The sequence below is a fragment of the Somniosus microcephalus genome, chromosome 25, assembly GCF_052327205.1.
Source record: "Somniosus microcephalus isolate GS21.2 chromosome 25, FLI_Smic_1.0, whole genome shotgun sequence".
Lineage (NCBI taxonomy): Eukaryota > Metazoa > Chordata > Chondrichthyes > Squaliformes > Somniosidae > Somniosus > Somniosus microcephalus.
In genome coordinates this window covers 55,550,788-55,564,147 of record NC_141011.1, presented here as the reverse complement: position 1 = coordinate 55,564,147, position 13,360 = coordinate 55,550,788, and the positions used below count along the sequence as shown (strand labels likewise).

Here is a 13,360-nt window from a genome sequence, read left to right as displayed (position 1 = left end):
TACAAACCCCCCCGAGATCTCTGCGCTCCTCTAATTCTGGCCTCTTGTACATCCCCGATTTCCATCGCTCCACCATTGGCGGCCCTAAGCTCGGGAATTCTCTCCCTAAACCTCACCGCCTCTCTCTCCTCTAAGACGTTCCATAAAACCTCCCTCTTTCCTAACCTAATATCTCCTTGTGTGGCTCGGGGTCAAATCTTTACATGCTGCATAAATGGAAGTATTTGTTCTGTAGGCAAATGAAGCAGGCAATCAGCAAGGTCCCACGCCCGGAGCAAGGTCCCACGCCCAGCGAATGGGATGAAAGGATCGGTTAATTTATTTTGAATTGACGGAGGAATGTTGGCCAGGAGATCAGGGGAACTCCCTACTCTTTGAATAGTGCCACGGGGTCTTTTCCAACCACCTGAATAAGCACGCTCCTGATTAAATGAAAGGCACTGACATGAATCAGTCATTCATGAAAGAAAGACTTATGAAATAATACTGAGTGGCCTGCGGGTGGCGCTGTCCAGGGAGAGTATAAATACTCGGGCACGGGCCCAGCTTGTGCAGGACATTCTTAACAGGAACTAGTGAAGGACACAACTAGACCTCCATGTTGTAAAACAGTTGATTAAAGCTTTGTTTAACGCTTAGACCAAGTGCCTCGTAGTTTTCTTACATCAGGCAGCACTTCCAGCAATGCGGCACTCCCTCAGCGCGGCACTGAAATGCCAGCCCAGATTATATGCTAACGTTACAGAATGGAGCTTGAACCCACAACCTTCTGACTCCGAGGTGCCGGTGTTGCCCAGTGAGCCACACTGACGCCACTAAACTGAAGGGTGGGTGAAGAGCCATGACATTGAAGTCTATACGTGACGTTCAGTCGTGAATAGGGATTATTAAAATTAGTTTTTTTTTCATTCCCACTGATAAATTCCAGTGGTTCTTTTTTTCAGGTGGTGAATTGGTTTTTTAAAAAGTCCTCCCGAATATGAAACCGAGACCCCAAAATGTACCATTGTTTCCTTAGTAAATATCAAGTCCGGTGGCCTGGTGTGTGTGCAGCAGATCTGTGACAGTCGCTCGCACATTCCAGTGTGTATGTGCTGTGCACTGAGGTTCTGACGTTGATTTTCAACAGGAAAACAACCGATGGCTGTTTAATTTGAACTATTTTATTGAAGGAGATCTGGATTGCAGGCGTCAGCTGTGGGCAGCACTCTTCCCCTCAGAAGGTCGCGGGTTCAAGCTCCACTCCAGAGACTTGCGCACATACATACTCTAGGCTGACACTCCCAGTGCAGTGCTGAGGGAGCGCTGCACTGCCGGAGGTGCCGTCTTTCGGATGAGACCCCGTCTTCCCTCCTAGGCGCAGATCACATGGCATTTTGCAGGTGCAGCAGGCGGTTAAGAAGGCAAATGGTATGTTGGCCTTCGTATCGAGAGGGTTTGAGTACAGGAGCAAGGATGTCTTGCTGCAGTTGTACAGGGCCTTGGTGAGATCACATCTTGAGTATTGTGTGCAGTTTTGGTCACCTTATCTGAGGAAGGATGTTCTTGCCATGGAGGGAGTGCAGCGAAGATTCACCAGGCTGATACCTGGGATGGCAGGAATGACGTATGAGGAGAGATTGGGTCGACTGGGCTTATACTCGCTGGAGTTTAGAAGAATGAGAGCAGATCTCATTGAAACTTATAAAATTCTGACAGGACTAGACAGACTAGATGCTGGAAGGATGTTCTCGATGGTCGGGGAGTCCAGAACCAGGGGTCACAGTCTAAGGATAAGGGGTAAGCCATTTAGGACAGAGATGAGGAGGAATTTCTTCACCCAGAGAGTGGTGAACCTGTGGAATTCTCTACCACAGAAGGCAGTTGAGGCCAATTCATTAAATATATTCAAGAAGGAGTTAGATATATTTCTTAAGGCTAAAGGGATCAAGGGATATGGGGAGAAAGTAGGGACAGGGTACTGAATTTGGATGATCAGCCATGATCGCATTGAATGGCGGAGCAGGCTCGAGGGGCCGAATGGCCTACTCCTGCTCCTATCTTCTATGTTTTGAGGAGAGCAGGAAAATGTTCTGCTGTCCTGACCGAGATTCACCCCTTCGGCCAATATCCGCCCCCCCCCCTCGGCAACACCGCCATAAACAGATTATCTGGTCATTTATCTCATCAATGTTTGTGGGACCTTGAAGCAGGAGCAGGGAGAAATTGTTCGGGGTTGAAAAAAAGTCTGTGATCCCCAAAGCCAGCCGACGGCTCAAATTGCCAAATAAGATCAGGTGGCTAATATTGCTGGCAGTGCCATTTTATTAATATTGTGTTCTTTCTGCAGCTTTTGCCCAGATTCAGCCTCACCAGTTAATCCACCAGCAGCAGATTCAGATACAGCATCAACAGCAGCAGAAACATCTCCAGCATCAGTTCGTCATCCAGCAGCAGCAGATCCAGCACAGGCACCAACAGCCACAGCTCATCCACACCGCCGCCCAGCTCCAGCCACTCCCGCAGCAGTTGCCGTCCCAGCCGCAGCACCAGCAGCAGCAGACCCAGACCCTGACGGTGCAGCCCAGCACGCAGGTGCAGACCGCAGTCCAGGCCCAGGTCCACCCTCAGGCCCAGGCCCACGTGCAGCAGGCGCAGCACTGCCAGACTGTCCTCCAGCAGAAGCACCAGGTCCTCCACCAGCCGGCTCACCCTCAGATCCCTGTCCTGCAGCCCGTGCCTCCGGCCCAGCAGAGCTTGCAGCAAGCTGTGCAGAACGGTCAGCCGGAGGTCCTGGCTAACGGCCATGCTCCGGCCCACCAGCCTCACCAGCATCAGTTGGCACCACAGACCATAGCTGTAAATCTCCAAGTCCAGCCGTCGGCACATGTGGTAAGATCAACTTGTGTTCTAAGCTCTGAAATTCCCTCTCCGTCTCTCTATCTCTCTCTCCCCCTTTAAGACGCTCCTTAAAACCTCCCTCTTTGACCAAGCTTTTGGTCACCTGTCCTAATATCTCCTTATGTGGCTCCGTGTCAAATTTTGTTTGATAATCGCTCCTAGGATATTTTACTATGTTAAAGGTGCTATATAAATGCAAGTCATTGTTGTTCTGATAATCAATTAATAGATAAAGTCTTATTCTATAAACGTGTTCCATTATGCTCTGAGAAACTTAGAATTGTGACTTTCTCTTCGCAAATCTCCCAATTTTAATTGTCCTCGGAGATTAAATTTTACACATATAAAGGATAAAGAGGCACTGGAGAAGGTGCAAAAAAGATTTACATGGATGATCATAGATCATTGAATAGTACAGCACAGAAAGAGGCCGTTCGGCCCATCGAGTCGACGATGGATCTTTTGAAGAGCGATCCAGTCAGAAGTTATAACTATCGGGAAAGACTGAACAGGCTGGGGCTCTTTTCTCCAGAAAAGAGAAGGCTGAGGGGTGACCCGATCGAGGTCTTCAGGATTATGAAGGGGTTCGATAGGGTAGATGTAGAGAAGATGCTTCCACTTGTGGGGGAGACCAGAACTAGGGGCCATCAATATAAGACAGTCACTAATAAATCCAGTCGGGAATTCAGGAGAAACTTCTTTACCCAGAGAGTGGTGAGAATGTGGAACTCGCTCCCACAGGGAGTGGTTGAAGCGAATAGTATCGATGCATTTAAGGGAAAGCTGGATAAACACGAGGTGGAAAGGACTAGAAGGAGATGTTGACCGGGTGAGATGAAGAAGGGTGGGAGGAGGCTCGTGTGGAGCAGAAACACCGGCACGGACCAGATGGGATGAGTGGCCTGTTCCTGTAAATTCTATGTAATTATGTCACGTTCATTGAGAGTGCGTATTTCTTACAGTAGCAGTGAGAGATGCAAACCCTGTTTTACTCAATCCCCCCTGCCCCCGCCCCCGCAGTGCCTCGACTAATGCCCTAGCACGAGGGATTGAGCGTGAGGTCTTCAGCTTCGTTCCACACTTTAGCTGTCAGTGTGGGCATTGGCCGTGGAATGAAGGCAGCTGGTGTCGCGTCCTGCCCAAAAAGACGAGCTTTTAAAGTTTAAAATGAACTCACTCTGGCTTGCTGTACCACAAATGTTTCAGTTACTTCCAGTCATTGTAAATCGCACTGTTAGTATGAGGCAGCTCTCCGTGCCTGTGTTTGAGTGCAATGCATAAAGTCCTACTGTCCCCTTGGAAACACACCTCCCCCTTGCAGCAACCTCAGTAAGTGTGGCATTGAGTTACTCATCTCACTCGCTGTAATTTAATACATGCCTGTCACTGGTGCTGTGGATTCGGGGATGGCCCGGCCTTCACAGCTTCTTTTGTCATTTCTCACTCTCAAGCAAAAGAAAACTGTGAAAAATTGTGATTTATAAAGTTACTGGATAAACAATCCTCTTGCTAGAAATTACTAATGATCAGCATTGCATCGATTCCTTCAGAAACACACAAAGCTAGCATGCAGGTACAGCAAGCAATTGCGAAGGCAAATGGCATGTTGGCCTTTATTGGAAGGGGGTTGGAGTATAAGAGTGAGGAAGTCTTGCTCCAGTTGTACAGGGCCTTGGTGAGACCACACCTGGAGTACTGTGTACAGTTTTGGTCTCCTTACCGAAGGAAGGACATTCATGCCTTGGAGGCGGTTCAACGAAGGTTCACTAGATTGATTCCTGGGATGAGAGGGCTGTCCTATGAGGAGAGATTGAGCCTGTACTCTCTGGAGTTTAGAAAAATGAGAGGTGATCTCATTGACAGGGTAGATGCTGAGAAGTTGTTTCCCCCTGGCTGGAGAGTCTAGAACTAGGGGACACAGTCTCAGGATAAGGGGTCGACCATTTAGGACTGAGATGAGGAATTTCTTCACTCAGAGGGTTGTGAATCTTTGGAATTCTCTGCCCCAGAGGGCTGTGGATGCTGAGTCGTTGAGTATATTCAAGGCTGAGATCGATAGATTTTTGAACTCTAGGGGAATCAAGGGATATGGAGATCGGGCAGGAAAGTGGAGTTGAGGTCAAAGATCAGCCGTCCTCTTATTGAATGGCGGAGCAGGCTCGAGGGGCCATGTGGCCGACTCCTGCTCCTAGGCCCAGAAATTCGGGTCCCAACACGTGAGTACGCACGGGGTACTCACGCGTGGACCCGATGGAAGTGCCGGTTTCGTGCATGCACGGGAAATCGGCACTTCCGTTCCTCTGAACGAAGGGGTTCAGAGGTCGAACGCGTGTGCGCAGGAGTCTGCGCGTGCGCTTTGAACTTACGTTTTTTTTTACAGGTTTTTCCATGAGGGTAAGTCTTTAGATATTAGAAATGTAAAAACCAGGCGTAAGGCCTGCATTTTAAAAGGTAAGTGGTCAATTAATTAAAATTAAAACATTTTTTCCACAGGTTTATTATTTTTAAATACTTTAAAGCAAGGTAAGTTTATTTTTAGCCCCGTTTTTTTATAAAATTATTTTTTCCAAAATTTTAAATTATTGTTTAAAATAGTTATTTAATGTAATTTATAGTTTATTTAAAAAGTGTGATGATTTTTAAAAATTTATTTGAAGGTTTACTACTATTTTGGGCCCGTAGTATTTATAAGCTTAGACAGGTCTTCCTGTCAATCTTATGAATGGGCTTTTCCCTCCTCCGATTGGCTGCCCATGGTTCACGTGATCCCAGGGGACGCATCGCACTAACTACGCCCCTGGGACACGCAAGCACAGCGCGCCGGGAGCTGGGCCAGGCCCCGGAGTGGAATTCCACAGGAGCCCAGAGCTCAACTGCCGGTGCGCAAGGTAAGTGCAGGTCGGGGGGTTGCACCCGCGGGAAGCCCCCGACCCGAATTTCTGGGCCATTGTGTTCTTCAGTTCATTACTGTTAAGTCTATGTTTCTGGGATTATAGCTCCTTTAATAATGTAATTTCTGTTTTAATATTTTCCTCTCCTTTTTCTCCCTTCCCTGAAGGCACTGACTGCTGCCCATGTATAGTCCATGAGCTAACCCTTGGGTCCCTCACTCGCATGGCAATTCTTTCTACATGTGCCTACCGTTAATGTTGACAGACTATTTGACTGTGGGAGCTTCACAGCCCAGCTTAATCCTTCCGATGTGCAGCGACTGGGTCACTAACAGCAATCAGGAGTGGCACCAGTGTTTCCCTTCACGCTGCGCGGCCGCTTTTAAACGGGGAAAACCGCGTGTGCGCAGTAATTTGAATGGGCCACGCAGCCCCTTAAAGGGGCCGTGCACGTAAAAAAAAAAAATTAAAGGGAACATTGAGGGAACCCTATCTGATTTCCCCCGCCCCTCCCCTGCTTGCCCAGGGTGCTGAGGCCAGTGCGATTCAGTACAGCATCATTTGATGAATTAGCCGGTGAAGTACATTCAGTCAACTGTGTCTCCGGCTCCACAGTTGGAACAAATAAATAATGGCGCGCATGACTTCTGTTTCAACCAGTAGAAAACTTTTATCAAACAGCAACTCCTTGTACAATTTGTTCCATCTAGTGGTGGCATCCAGTATTACCCCATCAGTTAACGCTAGTTGTCTTTCCAGACTTACTATTTTATAATTAAAATTGCACCAATCAGTGAAAGCTAACTTAAAATATAACCCAGTAAGCCAATAAGGAGAATCATAGCAACTTACAGGACAGAAGGAGGCCATTCGGCCCATCGTGCCTGTGCTGGCTCTTTGAAAGGGCTCTCTCATTAGTCTCACTCCCCCTGCTCTCTGCCCCTCAGTAAATCACCCAGCGACAGGACAGTTAAAGACTCAGCATATGTCTAGAAGTTTATTTTTACAGAGAGACTGCATTTCACTCCCATTCGGTCACTAACTGGCAGGTATTATCCTTTTTGAAGTTGTTACGAATAAACTTTTCCTCTCCTGGTGAATTGGGAAAGGAAGTGTTTTCTTAACCTTCGCTCAGTGAGGATCTGTCGACATCATCGACCCCTGAATGATCTCCACGTGGCAGTGGTAAGAAGCTGCTTGCCAGGATGAATACCTGTGCTTTCATAATTAGAATAACCTTCAATTCAATTCAATTCAATTTTATTTGTCATATATGCAGCAGACGTGTGTACTGCACAATGAAATGTTGATTTTTACAAGTCCTCCCAACATTGGAATAAATATGGCATAACAATGATAAAATACTAAAATAACCTTCACATCGTTCCCTCGTCGAGATAGGCACCCACCACAAGTGAAGAAACTAGCTCATATCGTAAAAATAATTACTCTGTAAAGAGCATTTATTTTTGTCATTTAATCTCTCCAGCCTTCCACCCTATCACAGACCTTCCCATCCCAGTTCCCATCCTCTGCACTTGCTTAAACCCTGTTACATCTCTAACTTTTTCCAGTACTGACGAAGGGTCACAGACCTGAAACATTAAATCTGTTTCTCTCTCCATGGATGCTGCCTGACCTGCTGAGTGTTTCCAGCACTTTCTGGTTTTATTTCAGATTTCCAGCATCCGCAGTATTTTGCTTTTGATTTATTTTTTCTTCAATGCTTTTTTTTCGTGAGTTTCCTGCTCATCAAGCTCCGGTATATTTAGTTTTGGGAGATGGAGCACTTGTAGAATGAAAATCGGCTGGGTTCAATAAAAGGCGGGCAATCCGTGGCCACTGCCAGATTACCGCCCGTGCGGTGAAGGTGCTCCCCTCCCCCCTCGAATGTCCGCGTCAAGGGCGCTCAGGCCAGGAGTAGCGTGGTTAGCTGCAGAGTAAACCTCGCTCAAATCGCCCCCGACAACTGGGGAGGTTTCCGCTGTGCTCCAGGTGTAGCAAACTTGTAAATCCATTCTTTATAAACGGGTTTACAATTTTACTACAGCTTTTCCTCACTTGTGTCCTGAACCCAACTGCACCAATTCCCCCGAACCACATTCTTTAACCTCTTGCCTTGTGAGCGAGTGGCTGATTTTAGCTTTCGTATCACTCTGCGTAGCACTATTACAACAATTTATATCCAGGACTTTCCTCTTTCCATTTGGTGTCCCTACATAAGCAGCTTGAGGATTAATTTAAATACAGATATTGTCTGCACCCAGTTTTTTCATTATGAATTTCTATGCCCACATTTATAATGGGGGAACTGCCTGTAGAGATTTGTCACTGTAATTACACCTTGCTGCCAGTAGAGGAGCACCAGCACTGACAGGTGGGTGTAATCACAGTGTGACAGTTTACATAGGCCATTTCCATATTAAATGTGGACGCAGGAAATTATAATGCAAAATGCTGAGACAGGAAGTGCACGCAAATGTAAGATTTTTAATATATTGGCCCGGATTTTGCGGTGGTAATGACGGGGTAACTGTCCGCGTTCGCCATCATTACCCCTCTGAAGCTGACGGCAACGGCAGGACTCAACGCATGAGCGGATAAACGCGGAAATGTTGAAGTTGCGGTCAGTCATTCCCTGCTCCGACACTGGCTGCGCTGTGGACCCGCCCCCCCCCCCCCCCCCACCCAGCCAGCAATCAGTGAAATCACTTCAACTGATGAAAACTTCCCCTTTTCCGATCTAATATTGCTGTTAAACACCCCATGAAAACTTGAGCCTTCTTGAAATGGTTTTTAATGGTGTATTACATAAGAACATAAGAAGTAGGAGTAGGCCATACGGCCCCTCGGGCCTGCTCCGCCATTCAATAGGATCATGGCTAATCCGAACCTAGACTCATGTCCACTTCCCTGCCCTCTCCCCGTAACCCCTAATTCCCTTATCAGCTAGGAAACTGTCTATCTCCGTTTTAAATCTATTTAATGTTGCAGCTTCCACAGCTCTCTGGGGTAGCAAATTCCATAGATTTACTACCCTCTGAGTGAAGAAGTTTCTCCTCATCTCAGTTTTGAAAGGGCAGCCCCTTATTCTAAGATTATGCCCCCTAGTTCTAGTCTCACCCATCAGTGGAAACATCCTCACCACATCCACCTGATCAAGCCCCCTCACAATCTTATATGTTTCGATAAGATCGCCTCTCATTCTTCTGAACTCCAATGAGTAGAGGCCCAACCTACTCAACCTTTCCTCATAAGTCAACCCCCTCATCTCCGGAATCAACCGAGTGAACCTTCTCTGAACCGCCTCGAGAGCAAGTATATCTTAAATATGGAAACCAAAACTGCACGCAGTATTCCAGGTGTGGCCTCACCAATACCCTGTATAACTGCAGCAAGACTTCCCTGTTTTTATACTCCATCCCCCTTGCAATAAAAGCCAAGATTCCATTGGCCTTTCTGATCACCTGCTGTACCTGCATACTAACCTTCTGTGTTTCATGCACCAGGACCCCCAGATCCCTTTGTACTGTAGCACTTTGCAGTTTCTCTCCATTTAGATAATAACTTGCTCTTTGATTTTTTTCTGCCGAAGTGCATAACCTCACACTTTCCAATATTATATTCCATCTGCCAAATCTCTGCCCACTCACTTAGCCTGTCTATGTCCTTTTGCAGGTTTTTTATGTCCTCCTCACTCACTGCTTTCCCTCCCATCTTTGTATCGTCGGCAAACTTGGATATGTTGCACTCGGTCCCTTCCTCCAAATCATTAATATAGATTGTAAAGAGTTGGGGTCCCAGCACTGACCTCTGCGGAACACCACTGGTTACTGATTGCCAGTCCGAGAACGAACCATTTATCCCAACTTTGTTTTCTGTTAGATAGCCAATCTTCCACCCATGCCAGTATATTACCCCCAATCCCGTGATTTTTTATCTTGATCAGTAATCTTTTGTGTGGAACCTTGTCAAATGCCTTTTGGAAGTCCAAATACACCGCATCCACTGGTTCCCCTTTATCATAAGAACATAAGAAATAGGAGCAGGAGTAGGCCAATCGGCCCCTCGAGCCTGCTCCGCCATTCAATTAGATCATGGCTGATCTGATCCTAACCGCCAATCCACTATCACAGAACCATCTCCTGAATCTAACAGAATTAGACACACGAAATAGGAGCAGGATCAGGCTACACGGCCCCTGGGCCCGCTCCGCTACCCACAGGGCCATGACCGATCCGAACCTAGACTCATGTCCAAATTCCTGCCCGCTCCCCGTAACCTTTAATTCCCTTTACTTCTAGGAAACTGTCTCTTTCTGTTTTAAATTTATGTAATGATGTAGCTTCTACAGCTTTTTGGGGCAGCATATTCCATGGACCTACCACCCTCTGAGTGAAGTAGTTCCTCCTCATCTCAGTTTTGAAAGAGCAGCCCCTTATTCTAAGACTATGCCCCCTAGTTCTAGTTTCACCCATCATCGGGAACATCTTCCCCACATCCACCCGATCCAACCCCTTCACAATCTTATGTGTTTCAATAAGATCGCCTCTCATTCTTCTGAACTCCAATGAGTAGAGTCCCAATCTACTCAACCTCTCCTCATATGTCCATCCCCTCATCCCCGGGATTAACCGAGTGAACCTTCTTTGTACTGACTCGAGAGCAAGTATGTCCTTTCTTAAGTATGGACACCAAAACTGTATGCAGTATTCCAGGTGCGGTCTCACCAATACCTTGTACAACTGAAGCAATACCTCCCTATTTTTATATTCTATCCCCCTAGTAATGAAAGCCAACATTCCATTGGCCTTCTTAATCACTTGCTGCACCTGCATACTAACCTTTTGAGTTTCGTGCACCAGGACCCCCCAGATCCCTTTGTACTTCAGTACTTTCCAGTTTCTTGCCATTAAGATAATAACTTCCTCTACGATTTTTCCTGCCAAAGTGCATAACCTCACACTGTCCAGTATTGTATTCCATCTGCCAAATCTCTGCCCACTTACTTAGCCTGTCTATGTCCCCTTGCAGGTTTTTTATGTCCTCCTCACTCACTACTTTCCCTCCCATCTTAGTATCATCTGCAAACTTTGATATGTTACACTCGGTCCCCTCCTTCAAATCGTTAATATAGATTGTAAAGAGTTGGGGACCCAGCACTGACCCCTGCGGGACACCACTAGTTACTGATTGCCAGTCTGAGAATGAACCATTTATCCCAACTCTCTGCCTTCTGTTAGATAGCCAATCCTCTATCCATGCCAGAATATTACCCCCAATCCCGTGATTTTTTATCTTAAGCAATAATCTTTTGTGTGGCACCTTGTCAAATGCCTTTTGGAAGTCTAAATACACTACGTCCACTGGTTCCCCTTTATCCACCCTATACGTTACTTCCTCAAAGAACTCCAGCAAATTTGTCAAACTGACTTCCCCTTCATAAAACCATGCTGACTTTGTCCTATTAAATTATGATTATCCAAATGTCCTGTTACTGTCTCCTTAATAATGGACTCCAAAATTTTACCTACCACAGATGTTAGGCTAACCGGTCTATAGTTTCCAGCCTTCTGTCTACTGCCCTTTTCAAATAAGGGTTTTCCAGTCTGCCAGGACCTTTGCCGAGTCCAGGGAGTTTTGGAAAATTATTACCAATGCATCCACAATCCCTACCGCCACTTCCCTCAAGACCCTCGGATGTAAGCCATCAGGTCCAGGTGATTTATCCACCTTGAGTCCCATTATTTTACCGAGTACCACTTCCTTAGTGATTTTGATCGTGTTTAGCTCCTTCCCCCCCCCCCTTTAGCCCCCTGTTTGTCCAGTGTTGGGATATTCTTAGTGTCTTCTACTGTAAAGACTGATGTAAAATATTCATTCAGTGTTTTTGCCATCTCCATATTTCCCACCATTAATTTCCCGGTCTCATCCTCTAAGGGACCAACATTTACTTTAGCCACCCTTTTTCTTTTTATATAACTATAAAAACTCTTACTATCTGTTTTTATATTTTTTGCTAATTTACTTTCATAATCTAGCTTCCCTTTCTTAATCAATCTTTTTGTTATTTTTTGCTGTCTTTTAAAGTTTTCCCAATCCTCTCTCCTCCCACTAGATTTGGCTACCTTATATGCCCTTGTTTTTAGTCGAATACTATCCTTAATTTCTTTACTTAGCCACGGATGGCTGTCTTTTCTTTTACACCCTTTTTTCTCAGTGGAATATATATTTTTTGGAAGTTGTAAAACAACTCTTTAAATGTACACCACTGATCATGTATCCACCCTGTATGTTACGTCCTCAAAGAATTCGAGCAAATTTGTCAAACATGACTTCCCCTTCATAAAACCATGCTGACTCTATCCTATTAAATTATGTTTATCCAAATGCTCTGTTACTGTTTCCTTAATAATGGACTCCAACATTTTACCAACCACTGATGTTCGGCTAACTGGTCTATAGTTTCCAGCTTTTTGTCTACTTCCCTTCTTAAATAAAGGTATTGACTGCTGAATGACCGTTCTGGCACTGAAAAACAAAATTTATATTTGTGGAATGTCAAATTGCTCCATGATAAAAATTTACTAGATTTTTAAAATAATTTTTTTTTTTTAATTTTAAGTTTGTTTATGATATTTCAGCTTCTACCGTAACCCCACGTATGTCCCCATCTTTATTTTGCTCTCTGTAAAACAAAAATGAATTAGTGCTTTTTATTTCCTGGTTTGCTTTCTGTGAGAATTCTTCAATGTGACTGACTGTTTAGACAGCTTGATGACATCACTGCTGCTCCAAGCTAGGGATCCCCTTTTGACAGCGCTCCAATCAACTTAACGTTGAGAAAGCTAAGGTTTTCACGACAGAGATCGAGGTCTTTGCAGGCAGCTTTTTGCGAGGTCAGCGGTGATTGCCGTCGCTTCACCACTGACCGCAAATTCCAGGCCATTATATCGATATATTCATACATACGGCAACCCGCATGTACTTTCCAAAATCCATGACCAGTGTATAAGACAGGGGTCAACATCAGAACAGCACCGATCTCTCTCAGGCTCACAGTTCTCTGCTTTCTCGCTCTGTGACGTACGGTATATTTAAAATGCCAAATCATTTAGTTCCCAGTGCTAATGTGCGGTGTCGGCGGTGAGTGGAACAGTCGGTTCTCTGGGGAGCCGTACTGCCTTGTGAGGCAACTTCCCAGAAAGCGGGGAATTTGATTTTAATGTGTGCTGTTCCATGCAGGGAGTGGGAAGAGCAAGAGACCAGAAATTAAATCATTTTAATTCATCCTTGCAAAGAGAATCTGGACCTTCTCTTCCGGCAAAGCTGTTTGTGAGTAGGGATGGTGATCTAAAGTTTGATGTCATTTTGCACATATCTGAATATCGAGGAAGGCGGGGGTTGGGAGCGGCCCTGAAGCACGCTGCATTTCCACATCACTGCCCTGACTGATGCCTTATTTATTGGAAGGAGTTTCATTCTGGTTGAAAACTGAGAGTTGACTTTGGCTGAGGTGAAGCAAATGGAGACTTCAGGAGAGAGGGTTTAAACGTATATCTTATATAATCGGTTTTAAATGAGGACTA

At 45.6% G+C, this 13,360-nt stretch overlaps 1 protein-coding gene across 4 annotated transcripts in view; it reads left to right on the top strand.

The window, feature by feature from the left end:
• The window catches only part of phc2a (polyhomeotic homolog 2a (Drosophila)), a 313,528-nt gene that overhangs the window by 253,832 nt on the left and 46,336 nt on the right, over positions 1-13,360 (top strand). For all 4 annotated transcript variants that reach the window (XM_085967521.1, XM_085967519.1, XM_085967518.1 and 1 more), the window contains one exon: positions 2,330-2,871. In XM_085967521.1, the coding sequence (XP_085823647.1) occupies positions 2,330-2,871 (542 nt within the window). The remainder of the gene's footprint in view (positions 1-2,329; positions 2,872-13,360) is intronic.